The sequence below is a fragment of the Protopterus annectens genome, chromosome 1.part0 (genome assembly GCF_019279795.1).
Source record: "Protopterus annectens isolate FY-2018-M chromosome 1.part0, PAN1.0, whole genome shotgun sequence".
Lineage (NCBI taxonomy): Eukaryota > Metazoa > Chordata > Ceratodontiformes > Protopteridae > Protopterus > Protopterus annectens.
In genome coordinates, this window is record NC_056725.1 from 1,309,906,588 (window position 1) to 1,309,924,235 (window position 17,648).

At 41.2% G+C, this 17,648-nt stretch overlaps 1 protein-coding gene across 1 annotated transcript in view; it reads left to right on the forward strand.

The window, feature by feature from the left end:
- Nucleotides 1-17,648, forward strand: part of CBX7 (chromobox 7) — a 683,982-nt gene that overhangs the window by 627,818 nt on the left and 38,516 nt on the right. Inside the window, exon 4 of the mRNA XM_044066291.1 lies at nucleotides 14,463-14,529. Within this exon, the coding sequence (XP_043922226.1) occupies nucleotides 14,463-14,529 (67 nt within the window). The remainder of the gene's footprint in view (nucleotides 1-14,462; nucleotides 14,530-17,648) is intronic.

A 17,648-nucleotide genomic window follows, 5' to 3' on the forward strand; every position in this document is an offset into this window, starting at 1 on the left:
TACCACAGAGACTCTCAGAATGAGGTTATTGCCTTCATGCCATGATTATTAATACTGCTTCCAGAATTAATGCTTTCTCCACAACATGTAGATTCCTGTAAATAGACATTGGCTTTTCATACTGTATCTGTTATATTCCACAATCACATCCATACTTTTTATGTCATTCAGCTTCTTATTGATTCCACCCTATATAATTTCTAGAATGTCTTTTCAAGGACACACTGTTTGTAAAAAACAAAACTGGATGTATCTGAATATGATAAATTACTGGTAAACAGCTGTTGCCAGTAAATAAATAAATCTTCATATTGTTTAAGCAACTTAGAAAAATAAATATTATCTGATTTAAAAAAAAACTACATTCACTTTGAGTTCTTTTCATTATGGCTTAGCAACAGACCTAGGGAATTATAGACCCATAAGTCTGACCAGCCTCATCTGTAAAGCCATGGAACGTATCATCATTTTATTTTTATTTTACATTCGTTTACCAGGCAATGTCAGACTGGGCCAGGAGCCCATTTTCAGCAGAGACCTAGGGAGAAAACTCCAACTATTATCAAATGCATCATCATCTATTATCAAATGCATCATCATCTTCTTTCGGCTGTTCCCGTTAGGGGTCGCCATAGCTGATCACCTGTTTCCATTTCTTCCTGTCTTCTGCATCTTGCTCTGTCACACCAACCACCTGCATGTCCTCTCTCACCACATCCATAAACCTTATCTTAGGCCTTCCTCTTTTCCTGTTACCTGGTAGCTTCATCCTTAGCATCTTTTTCCCAATATCATCAGCATCCCTCCTCAGCACATGTCCAAACCAAAGTAATCTTGCCTCTCTGGCTTTGTCTCCAAACCTTCCAACCTGGGCTGACCCTCTGATATACTTATTCCTAATCCTGTCCACCCTCGTCACACCCAGTGCAAATCTTAACATCTTTAACACTGCCACATCCAGCTCAAACTCCTGCCTTTTTGTCAATGCCACTGTCTCCAACCCATATAACATAGCTGTTATCAAATGCATACAGCAGAATAAACATGATGAAGAAAAAAACATATAAATATAACAGAATAAAAATATGATTAGGAATACACGTTACAAATATTTTTGCTTTACCAATTTACGTACATGCTAAGTTAGTAAAAATAGAAGTTATTTAAGAATTGTACATATAGCAGAGTATCATAAAGTAGCAGAGCAGGCAAAACAGTATAGATGTACTTTATAACAAATCCAGGGTGCATTCTGAACATAAGTAAGATATGTTGGTAGGAATATAGATGTGGGTGAGACTGGATAAGTGTTTGAGAAAGTGCAAGTAGACTAAAGAACATGCTTAACGTAGTCTGTATGTATTGAGTGAAGAAGCTGATGCACTGGTGAGAGACAAAGGAAAACACATTTTTTACAACTTTAGAATAATTGTCACTACTTGAGTAAAAAACATTAATAATAAGAGATGGTCCTGGTGGTGTAAGCCAAAGCTGGAATATGGGGTTGGTGTAGTTATTGGGGTGTAATTAGCCAGGAAAGGAGCAAGAACATAGACAATGATTGGCTAGATGTTCCTTCAGAAACTGCTTGAATTTGTGAGCTTTTGTGGTGTTTAGGTTGTGTTGGGGTATTGACTTCCACATGTTGGACACTTTGTCAGGGAATAGGGAGTCCCCAAAGTTGTTGTTGCTGGATTTAGTGATCTTTAGTAGAAGTTTATTGGAGTACCTTAGGGATCTGCAGTTGGTATTTGTTTGAACTAGGTCTTTGAGAGCAGGGCAGATGTTCATCGTGCTATGCTGCTGCAGTCATCACACTTGGGTTATCCTGCTGTCAGGCAGTCCCGCAGTCGGCCTGAATTCCAAAGCCTTGGTCCGGCATTGGTTGTCGTCGCTTCTTCCCTGACGTCAGTGTGGCAGGGGTATAAAAGAGGCAGCCAACGCCATTTTCTTCAGTCTTTCTTGCCACGCGGTGCCCAAAACAGAAAAAGTGTATACCTCTGCCACTTTGGCCATGAGGGCAGTAAACTGCCAATTCCACATGATTAAATACCAGCAGTACTTGCTTACTCAGTTAAAACAGAAAATGATCCCTCAAACAGATCAACTAGATTTCAAAGGGATGCAAGATTTGTTGCATGCAGCAGAATAAGTGGGAAAACATACCTTGCAGTGTGGTTTTGATTCTTTGGAGGCCTCATGTAGAGCAGCGGTCACAGGGTCTGTAATACGTAGACATGCTTGGCTAAAAGAGCAGACCTTACCAGAACATGTCAAAGCAAGGTTACTGGATGCTCCACTGCAAAAGGATGCGTTATTTGGTGTCAAAGCAGAGGAAGATTTAAAGAAAATGGAAGAAAAGGCAAAATCAATGCAAACAGTTAAAGATTTTTTACAGGTGCAACCTCCTCGCTTCAGCAGAAACTGGCCATCAAAAAACTGGTCCTTTCCTGCTTCAGACAGACCCCAAAGGGGCAGTTACAGATGCCCTAGGGGCAGGGGCCAGGCAGAAGGTACCTTCAGGCCTAGACAATGGCAAACAACAACTCAAAGAGGGGACGACGACAGATCTCAACCCTTCAGAAAACAAACTCAATGACTTTCCTCTTTGCCTGCCAAGCAAAATTGCCCAGGCAGCACCTCTAGGAGGAAAACTGGCTCTTTTTCCACAAAATTGGCACATCATAACAAAGGACAAATGGGTTCTGGATATTATTACCCGAGGCTACAGATTTCATTTTCACACTTTACCACGGATGAGAGGCATGCCATATCTGCCAACAAACCAATGGGCAGAGGCACAAAAGCAAATTTCAGCTCTCATGAACATGAAAGCAATTCAAAACGTACCTGCAAAAGAGCAAGGTCAAGGATTTTACTCAAGACTGTTTCTAGTACCAAGAAAAGACAAAGCCTGGAGACCCATCTTAGACCTTTCAATTCTAAACACATACCTGGACATTCCCAAATTCAAAATGCTCACACTACAGCAGCTTCTTCCCATGCTGGGCAAGGAGTCTTGGCTGGTAACGTTGGACCTCCAAGAGGCATACCTGCATGTCCCTATCAAACAAGATTGCAGAAGATACCTCAGATTTTTGGCAGGCACAACGCGTTATCAATTCTCTGCATTGCCCTTTGGCTTATCTACTGTGCCCAGAGTATTCACGAAATGCCTGGCATCAGTAATTGCATACTGCAGACAGTGAGGAATACAAATTTATCCATATCTGGACGACTGCCTGATCCAAGCGGACAGCAAAGACATCCTACTACAGCATCTGGCATTTGTAACAAAGTTGCTAAGTTGCCTAGGGTACACAGTAAACAAAAAGAAGTCAAAACTAATACCCTCACAAGAAATAATTTTCCTGGGTGCCAGCTTGAATACAACGGCCCAGATGGCTTACCTCATGCCAGACAAGCAAAAACAACTGGCTTAGTACTTCAAAAAGATGGCAACTTCTACCCAGCTCACTGCAAGGAAATTCCTGCAGGCATTGGGGTACATGGCATCCTGCATTCAACTAATTGCATATGCAAGGCTGCATATGAGAAAACTACAATGGTACCTAAAAAGTGTATGGTCCCAACACAGACACAGCCTCGAAGCAAGTATAACTCTCATTCCCTGCCTTCAGAAAGAGTTTCTATGGTGGGCTCAAGCATGCCAAGCAAACAAGGGCCTTCCTTTTGTCTCACCTCCAGCAAACCAAACCTTGACAACAGATTCCTCAGACTACGCCTGGGGTGCACACATGGCAGGACAATGCATACAGGGCAAATGGTCTGCAAATCAAAGGCAACTACACATCAATCAAAAGGAGATGCTATCTGTAAAAAATGCACTAACAGCCTTCAAGGACCTCTTGCATCCAGGACAACTTCTAATAAGGACGGACAACACCACAGTTATGTGGTACATAAACAAACCAGGAGGAACGCACTCCTACCCACAATTCCTGCCAGGAAAAGAAAACATATTGGCAGACAAATTAAGCAGATATTTGACAGACCCTCATGAGTGGAGACTACACCCACAAGTATTCTCAATGATAACTCAAAGGTGGGGGCCACCAGACATAGATCTGTTTGCCTCAACCAACAATTGCCAGCTACAAACATTTTGCACAAGGACTTATCATCCTCTGGCCTGGAAAGTGGATGCCTTATCATTCAGTTGAACAGCATTGTCAGTCTACGCCTTCCCACCTCTGCCTCTACTGACCCAGGTATTACTGAAAGCCAGATCAGAGAGACCACAGATGATCCTCATTGCTCCGGACTGGCCACGTCAACACTGGTACCCACTACTACAAAACCTGACTCGCAGCCCTCCATGGATCTTACCTCAATTCCCTCTGCTGTTAACCCAACAAAACTCTCAGATCCTTCACAGTCAGCTAAGGACCTTAAATCTAGCTGCATGGAAAATACCTTGAATTATCAAACAACACTTCTCTCAAAGGACGTCCAGAATGTCATTTTGGAGGCCAGGAGGCCCAGCACCAGAAAAACTTACTCAGCCAAATGGAAAAGATTTTGTGTATGGAGCCAGGCCAGAAGCCTAAATCCTGGCATCCCAAATATTCCGCACATACTCCAATATCTAACTGAGATGCTACACAAAGGCCTTTCTTTCTCATCCATAAAGATCCATGCTTCAGCCATTTCAGCTTAATATGATATGGTTCCTCCCATTTTCTCTCATCCTTTGCTAAGGCAGTTTCTCAGAGGGGCAAAAAATATAAGACCCCCCAGAAAACCACCCACTCCAACTTGGGATCTAAATTTTGTGCTGGAAAAGTTAACACTTCCTCCTTTCGAACCACCCTTTTCAGCAGAGCTTCAATACTTGTCATGGAAAACAGCCCTGCTGCTGGCTATCACCTCAGCACGCAGAGTCTCAGAACTGCAGGCACTTATGGCAGTGGAACCTTTAATCATTTTCCATCAGGACAGAGTATCTTTACGCACCAACCCTTCCTTCATGCCAAATGTAGTATCCAGTGTGGCTCTCAATCAGACCATACACTTGCCCACCTTTTATCCAAACCCACAGAATAAAGGAGAAAGAATCCTTCACTCTTTCGACATTTACAGACAGTTACGTTACTATTTGGACAGGACAAAGGCCTTCAGAAAATCTGATCAACTCCGTGTATCCTATGCACCAGGCTCAGAAGGAAAGGCTATTTCAAAACAGACCATCTCCAAATGGATAGCACATTGCATCCGCTTTTGCTACTCACACCATGGGAAAGCAGTGCATGCTAGTATTAGGTCTCACTCTACCATGGCTACAGCAACCTCAGCAGCCTTCCTCCGAGGAGTCCCAACAAAGGACATTCTGGAGGCAGCTACCTGGAGTTCAGTGCACACCTTCACCAAGCATTACCACCTTCCTCTATACTCAAAAACCAGAGCTGGGTTTGCCACTGCAGTTCTGCAGGGCATCTTAGCTGCACCTAACTCAGTTTAGCTCCTACCACCCAACCATAGCTTTGGGACTCTACCCAAGTGTGATGACTGCAGCAGCATAGCACGATGAACATAGTACGGTTTTGTACCTACTATAAATGTAGATGTTCGAGTGGTTATGCTGCTGCAGTCCAGGTTACCCTCCCTCCATCCCCTCTACCTAACAAGGCTTTTCTTATACCTCCATGTACATCAACCTTTGGGATGCATGTCTGTATGGTGTATTTGCTTACAACTAGTACTATTGTTTTGCACTAAGGTATGTTTTGCAAGCTTCTTATTTTGCCTTCTTAGTTTGGGGCACATGACACCTGGGGCAAGTAAAACTGAAGAAAATGGCGTCGGCTGCCTCTTTTATACCCCTGCCGTACTGACGTCAGGGAAGAAGCGACGACAACCAACACTGGACCAAGGCTTTGGAATTCAGGCCGACTGCAGGACTGCCTGACTGCAGGATAACCCAAGTGTGATGACTGCAGCAGCATAACCACTCGAACATCTACATTTATGGTAGGTACAAAACTGTACTTTTTCAGGTTGGTAGATGATGGAGTTAACAATGTTTAGTTGGCTCAGGGATAATAGGTCAGGCAGTTCAGTTCAGTCCAGTTGAGTTTGTGAAGTGCAGTGCAGTGGTGTGATCTGTGTGGTTGGGTTGTAGCAAACTTGGCTGTTTTATTGTAGCAGATCTCTAGTTTATTTAAGTGTTTTTCATAGGTTGGTAAAGATGAGAGCAGAGTATAGGAGGGCAGATAGTAGGTGTGTTCTGGCTGTAGATAGTGTAGTGTTGTTGGTATGGTATGGTTTGGCTCCTCTATAGAGTGAACCAAGTGTAATGTGTACCTTTTTTACAGTTAGTGCTATGTGTTTGTCAAATTTTAGACAGTTGTCTATTGTGACCCCTAGAAGTTTTGTTCTTTTTACAGGTTCAAATTTAGTGTTGTTGGAAGAGTAGATAATGAGGGGAGAGGGTTGTTTTTAGGTTTGATATTGGAGAAAAACAGTAGTTTTGTTTGGGCTGACTATTAGTTCTTGGTCAGTGAGACAGTTTTCTATGTCATGTAGTGCTCTTTGTTTTTTTTTTCTTGAAGTTCAAGAAGGGTAGGGGCAGAGCAGATGAGGGAGGAATCAGCATATTATACGATGGAGGCTAGGTAAGTGGCTGTGTTGAGGTTATTGATAAATATGATGAAGAGCAGAGGTCCAAGGATGGAACCTTGGGGTACTTCACCAGAGACGGGTAGGACAGGGGAGAGATTGCTATCCCACTTGACTGACTGTTGTCTCTCAGAAAGATGGAAGTTGGCTGTGAAATCAAGATAGAGAAGGTTGGGTGAAGTTATGTGTTGAGAGTTCATTGAGTAGTTTTTGGTGGGATACTGTATTGAAAGCTTTTGACATATCAAGGAAAATGGATGAGACATGTTGGCCTTGATTTTTGAGGAGGTTTTATAGTATTAGTGAAACTTATTAGTGCGGTAGTGGTGCTGTGCTTGGGTCCAAAACTGTGCTGGGAATTGGATAAGAGGTTATTCTTAAGTAATCAAGGAGTTGTTTATGGATGTATTTTTCCCAAATTTTGACTAGGGGAGGGAGAACAGCAATGGGTCTGTAGTTTGAGAAGTCTTTAGAAGGGCTACCTTTGTATAGGGGGTAATATGGGATATTTTCCAGAGCGTAAGTATATATTGTTTGGAAATAGAGTGGTTGATTAGTATTTAGATAGGATAAGAGTTGGAATCAGCAGCTATGTCAAAAATTCATTGGGGAGCAGATTGGCTGCAAGAGTTGAGGGTTTTAACTTGTGTAGGAGTTTTTTATGGAGCTAGTTTGTATGGGCTTGATAGAAAAAGAGTTATGGTTAGATCCTGGAGTGTTTGGGACTGTGGCACTGGTAACATTGTTTATAAGGGATGTTATGGATTTGATGAAATGTGTATTGAATTGGGATGCACTGCTATCAGTAGTGTTAGAGGAAGTGGGTGATGAGGTGGTTGATCTCCCTAGCTTAAGGAGTTGCTTTAACCATAAATTTGGGGGGGGGGGGTATTCTGGTATTTGTGTTGGGTTGTACAGTAGTATGACTTTTTTTATTTTTGATTTGCTTTTTGGCCAGATTTCTGAGTTGTTGATTTAAAATAAGATTTTCTTTGTTTTTGGATCCTTGGAATAGTGACCAGGCTCTGTCCCTCTGTTTCAGTAATAGTTTGGTGTCTTTAGTGAGACATGGTAATTGTTTAGCTTTGACACAAATTATTCTTAAGGGAGATAGGTCATTTAATATATTGAGGAATGTATGGTTGAAATGTTGAACTGCGAGGTCCAGCTGGAGGTGTTTTAAAGGAGACCAGTCACATTGTTGAAGAAGTGTATTGAATATGGTAGGGGAGAATTCTTTTTTTGCTGTGGATGTGTTTAAATATGTTGTAATTTGGGGTACATATCCATTGCCTAAGAATGAAGGTTGGTAAAAGTCACTTAGGCTGTCTGGAAGGCAGCCTGTTGGATGACCATGATTGGGCTTGTTAGTATCCAGTCCAGGATTGAGTGTTTTTTGCTGTGTTTATCTATGTGGTTGGGGGTGTTTATAGTTTAAGAGAAGTTGTAGAGGTTAATAAAGTTAGAGGGGTTTTCAGAGAAGCAGGTGAGCCAGTGAAGATTAAAGTCTCCAAGGATTATTGTTTCTTAGTTGAATGTTGCAGATGACCAGCAGATAAGGTTTTCTATGTTGGATTGGTTGTTTCCAGGAGGGAAGTAAGTGGCGATTATTATTATAGTTTTTGGGAAGTTATTTGCAGGAGTGTTGCTAATATTTCATAGTTGGCAAGGTCTGGTGGTAAATAGATCAGTCTGTCTAGCTTGACAGTATTTTTGAAAATGATTGCAATTCTACCACCACACTTGTTTATTCTGTCAAGTCTTTTAATGTATCTGTGGGTTAAAATGTCTTCATCTTTTAAGTGGGGTTTCAGCCATGTTTCCATTAAGACAACTATATCTGGTGAGTAAAAGGCAAGGGTAGCATGGAATTCATCTACTTTGTTTATAATGCTTCTTAGATTCATGTTAATAATTAACAAGTCAGAGTTGAGTTTTGTAATAGGGCTGTTGGGTGAAAGATTGCTGTGGTACTGTTTGGGTGTATTTTTTGTGAGGGGCAGTTGGTAGTAGGGGGCTTGAGTTAGTGCAATGGGGAGTGGGGTGTAGAAGGCATGGGTTAGGGTGTATCCCTTCGCAGTTTTGTTTGGGTGTATGAGTGTAGAAAATGGTATATTTGAAAGTGAAGAATAGTGTATTGGAGGTATTGTAGAGTTGTGGTGAGATGTGTATGTTAGAGTTGGCTGTGCATTGGTTTGAGTTATAAGGCTGGGTTGGAGAGTGGATTTTAGTGACTTGGAGTTTTTGATAGGAGGTGGCTTGGTAAGCTAGTATGGGTAGACAAAAGTAGTGCAGTGTTTGGTGGCAGGAAGTTTGCTAAAAGCATGGTAATGCGGGGAGGTGAGGTGGATAAGATAGTGGAAGAAGCTAATTAGTGCTGGCTGTAATGGGTGTTATTAGAGAGCTTATGGAGAGATGTTATGGATGTTGGGGTGGGTCTAAGGTGGTGTGGTAAGTGTTGGAATTGGCTGAGTGGTAAACCTGGGGAGGGTGTAATGGGTAGTGGTTGTGGATTTAGGTGTTGAATGGGAGAGAGAGGCTAATTGGATTGAAGGGGTGTGGTTTGGTTAATTTTAAATGTAGGTATAGTGTGAGTGTGTGGGAATTGGGGGTAGTATAGGGGAGTGGAGTGAGCCCGAGAGAAGCGAGAGGGGAATGGAGTGGGTAGACACAGGTCTCAGCGTGGGCAGCAAAGTGAAAGGAACAATCAGGAAAGTTGTTCCACAGAGGTATGTTCAAAATGAATTAACTAAACCTAATAGTTCATTAATTTATAGTAAGATGCTTTGGTGTAGTTTGTGTTATAGAAGTTTAAACTAAAATACAAAATGTTTACACTAAAATATAAGAGCTTGACATAAGTAATGCTTGTTAGAGAGGCCAGTTCAGTAAAACCGTGCAAGAGTGAGTTTAATTAGAGCGGAAGTAAGATTGCCATTGTTTTAGGATATCTGGCTAGAATTGGGGATGATATGGGATGAGAAAGGATGCTGTTTGGGGGAGGGGAATATTGGTAAGGGGAGGGTGAATAAATAAAGACATAGACAACCTCCATACCTTGGATCCGACCCAATTCAACTTCATCAAGGGCAGATCCTGCCTGTTAAACCTAGTGGATTTCTTCAAAAATGTGATCTGGACTATTGAAGGCCTTTGGCACAATCCTATGCTCAGGCATTACCAATAAACTTAGCAAACTGAATGTAAACCCCTTTGTTGTAAGGTGGTTTGCCAACTGGCTCACAAACCAGTCATAAACATCAAAGTGGGCGACTATACATCAACTAGCAGACCTGTCACCAGCGGAGTGCCACAAGGGTCATTGCTGGACCTCCTACTGTTTGGTATATACTCATCAGAAGTTCAGGCCAAATCTAAGGGGCTGTGGCTGAATACGTTTGTGGACGACTGCAAACTGTGTGCAATTATTGAATCCCCAAATGATGTCAGTATACTTCAGGAGGGTCTTATGCAGACCAACAACTGGTGTCTTAGTCACTGTCTCAAATTGAATGCAGAGAAATGATTCATCATTCCCTTCGGCAAAAAGCAATGTCCCTTCACACTGTCAAATTAACAACGATAACCTATCTACCTACAAAATGGTAAGAGATCTAGGATCACAAGTAGACTGCGACCTTAATGTTGACTACCATGTATCTACTGTAGTAAGGAAGGCTTTCTACGTAGGACACTTGATTAGCAAAGGCATCACCTGTAGGGAAAGGAGGTTATAACCCCTCTATACTTATCACTAATCAGCCCCATAATCAAGTATAACTCCCCTTTCTACACGTAACGTATAAAGCACCTGCAGCAGTTGGAGAGACCTCAGAGGTTTCTAACTAAGAAGCTTAAGGGACTGCAGCATGTGCCTTACACAGACCTACTAAAATCCTTGTCATTATACTCAGTATCGTATAGACTTCTTAGGAGAGACTTATGCCTGGTTTACAGAGCAATCTCTGACTCAAACCTAATGAATTTGTTGCACATCTGTAAATCAAACAGGACTAAAGCTACCCATTCTATGGACCTAAATATGGCCTGTGACTTGAATAGGACATGTTGGAGGGACAGATTTGTCTCACAGTGACTGCCGCATCTTTGGAATAGGCTGACAATTCATGTGAACCAGAGCACAAAATGAACCTGGATGAATGGATGGGGCAATGTAAATTCTTATGGGGGATAGCACCCACAACCCTCCTGGCCATGGGCAGTCAGTACTAAATACAGTCCTGGGTATTGATTAGAGTATCTATGGTATTACACTGGAATGAAATGGCTAGGTTTGAAATGACCTCCAGGTCGATAGCCTAGTAACATTCTGTGATCCTATGATCCAGTAGTTTATTGAGCATTTACTATGTCAGCTAATTAGAACCGATCCTTGTATTTTTATTTATACATGCTTATGTAAGTACTTTCTAAGCCGTTGATTTAATGCAATGAATAGAAAATAGAAACAATTTTCATAATGACAAGGATAGCCTGCTCTCTTTCAGAGACATTACTTCAAACTTTTGAGCAGATATCATGTTACATTCTTAATCAATGTTTAGTTTAGACACCTCACTTTATTGATTTATTTTAGGGTTTTCTGCCAGATTTCCAACACATTTTTGGTTGCAGCTTTTCTGTACTGTTATCTTTCACAGTATTTATTCTTTGGATGCTTTTAGCAAAATTCATCCCACACACACTTCATTTTCATCACTTTGTTCCTTCATACGCAGTTTTTCTTTTCAGGTTAATTTATTTTCATTTTAAATACTATGGGAAATTGTGTTCTTTTTCCAATTTAATTAGCAAAGTGATTTATTTTTCTGCGACTTGTGTAGAGTTTATAATCCCCTTTCCATCTTCCTTAGATTGTGCATAACTTAACTGTAACATATTTCTTGTGTCTGCTATGCTTATTAAGTCACTCTCAGCTCATTATGCTTTCCCTTCTCACATGTATGTTTATACATATCACATTCTTCTTTCAGCCCTTTAACTATGATAAAGTCATTTCTTTTATTATGTACACACATCATTTGGCATATTTAATGTTGAAGATCAAACTTTCAGTATTGTTTTAGTGTTGCAACAGAAAGCTTATTTGTTGATTTAGTATAAAGTGGATGAGATTTCAACTCATTGAGTGCAAATTCCTAGTGCTGAACTACTTTGTTGCTGTTCCCTACAGGAAATATTGGTTGTGTGGTTTCTAATTGAGTGGTAGCACTGGTAAAGTAGGTGTGGGCATTTTTGATTTCTTGCAGGAAATATTGGTCGTGTGGTTTCTGTTTGAGTGATAGCAGTGGTAGAGTAGGTGTGGGCATTTTTGATTTCTTACAGGAAATATTGGTTGTGTGGTTTCTATTTGAGTGGTAGAGTAGGTGTGGGCATTTTTGATTTCTTACAGGAAATATTGGTTGTGTGGTTTCTATTTGAGTGGTAGCAGTGGTAGAGTAGGTGTGGGCATTTTTGATTTCTTACAGGAAATATTGGTAGTGTGGTTTCTATTTGAGTGGTAGAGTAGGTGTGGGCATTTTTGATTTCTTACAGGAAATATTGGTTGTGTGGTTTCTATTTGAGTGGTAGCAGTGGTAGAGTAGGTGTGAGCATTTTTGATTTCTTCATGGTTGTGTGTCAGTGGAGTAAGTATAAACCTACAGAAGCTTCATCTATTACTGCTGTGTTTCATCTAACTTGACGCTTGAGGGAGCTTAAACGTAATGAAACATAATGAAACCACAACTCACAATTCTTTCACAAATTAATAAATGTGTGAATCAGCAAATTTACGTTCTTTGCCCCAGCTCTTCAAGTTGGCAACAAGTACTTGGTAGACGCAGTAGGATCTTGTCCCCTTATGGAGGAAAAAAAATCATTGCTATATGACCGATTAATTACTGGCTCACAGTAAGTATTAAACTTGTACTTTTCACAGTAATACTGTTCTTCCTGTCAAACCTGAAGCATATTGCATACTCTCATGGCTTATTAATTTGTGGTATGCAGAAATCTAGCATGCTCTTTCTTTGAACATGTTTAGGTTTCTGAGATATTATTTCAACGGTCAAGAGTACATCAGATTCCTAGAGCTACAGTGTCTAGTTCTCTGACAAATTACCTTAAGCAGAAAAGCCACTGCATCTTTCTTTAAGCAAAAGATGAAACAACTTTTTTTTGGGGTATTTGTCATACCGTGTACCATATGAGTTTTCAGGATGGCCAAAAATAAAGAAACCAACACAGACTTCATTTGGCCCTTATCAGCATTTACATTGGGTTGCAGAATAGAAAGAAGATACAGATCACATGTCCACTCTGAACTCTCTCACAAGTTAGACGCACCACATTTCTTAAAGATGTGCAAACATATTACACAAGTTACTACCTCATACATCTGTCGGTCATAGGCTCTGCAAGAGTAATTTCTGAACTTCAGACCCATGTGTATGTACATTTATTATACTGGACAACAGTGATGCTAAAGCTTTATGCCAGAATTGCCTTAGCTTTCAGTTTAAACCACTCACTAGATCTTGCTGAATGTTAGTCACAACAAGAAAGGCAATGAATGTTAGTCACAACAAGAAAGGCAATGAGAGAGAAATTGATTTAATGCATATACTGTGACGGGGTACAGCAGGGTAGGAAACTTCAGAAAGGATAATCCGTGCTGTCACTTCCAATTCAAGGAAAGAAGGACACACTGTTGTAAACCTTGTCTAAGTGGCTAGCTCATTTATCTTCTGTTAAATATAAACATTTCACAAGGTCATCTGTGGTCATTCTGCAAAGGTGGTTACTAGTTTTGGTGCCTTTTCCCAGGCTTTCTCAATTCACTACATATGTGAATCTCACAAAATTATCAAATTTTCCAAACTTGGTATACAGTCCGGGCACTGGCTTGGATTTGGAAGATCACTCCTGCAAAACATTCTCTACTGTCTGTCAGCCTAATCCATTTTAGGATAAGGTGCTCCTTGGTGTTTTGTCCATTTGCTGTTGTGCTGTAGGAGTTTCCCAAAATTAAAACATTACACTTTCATGAAGGAATTGGCCTTAACGATAAATCTTTGGGAGACTGTTTCAGCATTGTTAATTATCTACCTCACCCTACATAATTTTCCTGTTTGGTGTCCCTAGACACTGTTTGTAGTTGTTGCAATGGCTGTGTATAAATATTAGCTGTGCAAGTTTCTAAATGAAAGAACTAAAGACTACTCAGTATAATTTTCATATTGTATAGCATGACACCTGCCAGAAATGTAGATAGCATGAAATTTATGCAGCAGCTATACTTAGGGGATCCAGGTACTGCTTTGAAGAGAGGATGGGTAAAAGTAATATTATAGCTCTTTTGTTAGACTGCTACAAGTGTGTTTCTCTCAAAAATCAGTTATTATGATGAATACCCTTGCACAGTTAATTTGCTGAATCCTGTTTAGGTAATTGTAAACAACATTATTTAAGCTTTCCCTTTTGTTTTTATAAATCTTACTTTTGTGTACATATTTTGTGTGATCGTGCATTTATTTTGCTAAATTAGGGAAGTTTACCTTACAAAGTCCAGTCTGAGGTTTACAATTTCTGCTACAATTTTCAAGGGTGAACCTGCTGTTCATAACTCAGATTAGTAGGGAATTTGTTCCCCAATAGAAATGAGTTTTTTGTACGTGGCAGTCTGTCTGTACCCATTCATCTTGCCAGCTTTTGTCATGACTGGCCATGAGATCATACTCAGTGCGTCATTTACACCAGTTATTTCATTTAACATACACTACATCTGAATGTGAAATTCACTGTGATTCTCATCTTCACAGGGAACAGAGAGACCGAGGACTAGGTTGCCGAAAGAGAGGCCCAAAGCAAAAGCACATTATCATAAAGGTACAAGTTTCTGTATGTTTTAGTGCATGTGTTTGTAGCCGAATAGATTATTTTTTATCACCATTTAAATATTGCATTAGTAATGTTCTGTTTAATGCTTAGGAAGTGTACTTACAACAGTATATACTTGGGCAGAAAGTTATAAGTCTTAGAGTTATCAGCACAAACTATCAGTATTTCAAGAGGGGAGAAAAAGCGCCAGTCCCATATTGAGAGGTTTTGTTATTAAATCATGTCAGCTTCAGTTGTTATTTATTAGAAATTGGTCATTTTAGCTGGTTTTCCCTGTTGAAAAGGGAATATCTTTCAGTTTCCTACCATTCTGCTTGGAAGGAGGGCTATGCTTCCTGCTATTTCAAACACCTGTTTAATTTGCATTTCAGTTTTTCCATAGTCCGGGTGCATGTGTCTGCCATCTTACTGCATAAAGCATGACCAAACTGTGGGGTTCAACACAAACTTGTCAAGCAGTTTCTTAAAGGGCTGCAACATACTTTGGGACTGACTATTAATGGGTTTCCCGTTTCATCCTTGGGCCATCTGGTTTGGAGGATGTGTAATTCTTCATTGGAAGACTGTTTTTGCCAGCCATTACTTCCACCAGTGGGACATCAGGGATGGTCATTGTGTGGCTCACTGTTGCAGTCATAACCTTAGGGGAATGCATTATTCAGAAGTAAGGTGTTTACTAATCCATCGGTCCATGCTGTGACCCAAGAGCATGCAGATCAGTAGGTCGTTGCAGAATGCTCTTCTTATATACACATGTATATAGATTTATTAAGTTAATGACTGTAGATGTTCGTGTTGTGTGTTCCTTAGACACAAGGCTGGCTGCTATGGGGTTGGTCCTTAGTGACAGCCTTGGCTGAGGATGCAGTCCCCTTCTGAAGATGTGAAGGTGCAGTTGCTGAGTGCCACCTTCGATAGTTAGCTGTTCATTTAACCCCTGAAATACAGTGTATTCAAGTATTTGAGGATAAGCAGAAGACCATGGAGTCTGTGAAGCATGTTTCATCCTCCCTGTACCTAAATGCAACAGGACATACCCTTCCAGACTGGTTCTCTTCTATAAGAGGTATGAATGAGAAGACTTACTAAGAAGGACCGAGAGATGTTGGGGGGCCAACAAAATCCTTCATCCAATAGGGAGTAGTTAATGACTGCATAAGCAGCCTCCTTCATAGAACCCTAAAACTCCCATTGCCATCCTCCACTACCCTGTCCCCTTCCTCAAGCTTCCCCCTATCCACATATATCTAAGATAGGAGGCAGGTTTGCCAGCCACTGTCAGCAGTGAGGCAGTATAACTACAGGCACATTGTATCCAAAGTGTGCAGACTCAATTCATGATAAAATAATACATAAATAAATAAATAAATGGAATTCCTGCGGGGGAAAAAAAACATTTCTGTTGGAGATGCATGTCCAACGGATTCTAAAAAATCACTTTTAGACCAGGAAACAAAGAGCTTTTGTTCTAATCTTTTTCTAATACCAGGGAAGAAAAGCCACCGGAGAGCTGTTTTCGATGTTTCAAGACTAAGTCGATTTTTGAAAGCAGTGAACAGGATATGTACGAGGGTAGTTGTGACAATGGTGAGGTTTGCGGTGGGAGTGATGGATGCGTTTAAGGTGGAGGTGGGATTACATCAAGGATCAGCTCTGAGCCCTTTCTTATTTGCAATGGTGATGGGCAGGTTGACAGACGAGATCAGACAGGAGTCCCCGTGGACTATGATGTTTGCAGAAGACATTGTGATCTGTAGTGAGAGTAGGGAACAGGTGGAGGAGAGCCTGGAGAGGTGGAGATATGCTCTAGAGAGAAGAGGAATGAAGGTCATCAGAACTAAGACAGAATGTGTGTGTGAATGAGTGGGAGGATAGAAGAATGGTGAGGATGCAGGGAGTAGAGGTGCCGAAGGTGGATGAGTTTAAATACTTGGGATCAACAGTTCAGAATAATAGTGTGTGTGGAAGAGAGGTGAAGAAGAGAGTACAGGCAGGATGAAGTGGGTGGAGAAGAGTGTCAGGAGTGATTTGTGACAGACGAGTACCAGTAAGAGTGAAAGGGAAGGTCTACAAGAGGGTAGTGAGACCAGCTATGTTGTATGGGTTGGAGACAGTGGCATTGACAAAAAGGCAGGAGTCCGAGCTGGACATGGCAGAGTTAAAGATGTTAAGATTTGCACTGGGTGTGACAAGGGTGGACAGGACTAGGAACAAGTATATTAGAGGGTCAGCCCAGGTTGGAAGGTTTGGAGAAAAAGCCAGAGAGGCAAGATTACGTTGGTTTGGACATGTGCTGAGGAGGGATGCAGAGTATATTTGGAAAAAGATGCTAAGGATGAAGCTGCCAGGTAACAGGAAAAGAGGAAGGCCTAAGATAAGGTTTATGGATGTGGTGAGAGAGGACATGCAGGTGGTTGGTGTGACAGAGCAAGATGCAGAGGACAGGAAGAAATGGAAACAGATGATCCTCTGTGGTAACCCCTAACGGGAGCAGCCGAAAGAAGAAGTGAAATTCAAAATGTTACATGTGTAGATTTTGCTTCTCATGTTAAGCCTTCTTGTTTTCTTGGTAACCCAGACCTCAGTGATGCCTGCCTTCATATCCCAATGTGCTAAGGATGCAGGCAGTAGCTATGGTTTGTGGCAGGAGACTGTACTTTCAGTTTACATCATTGCCATTTGGTATTTACTAAATGCCTTTCCCCGGTCATAGCACACTGCAGAAGCAAGGGCATCCACATTTATCCTTACCTGTACAACTGGTGTAATTTGTGTCCAGTACGTGTGCGCAGTGGTGGTGCTGCGGTAGCGTTGTCGCCTCACAATAAGATGTTGTCCTGTTCGATTCTCACCTAAAGCGTCTTCTGTGTGGAGACATGCGTGAATGGGCGTACCTTCGTTGAAGGTTGTACGTCAGGGCTGGCAACTCGGTACGTAAAAATCTACTGCCAATCATTAGCGGACCGGAGTTCCGCTGTGGTGACCCCTAACCGGGAAAAGCCGAAACATACAACAGCAACTTTGTAAAAACACGAAGAACACTAAATTATACCCTACAGTATCTATGCAGTTAAGGGTTTCCCCTCACTCTGCAAATGTCAAATCCC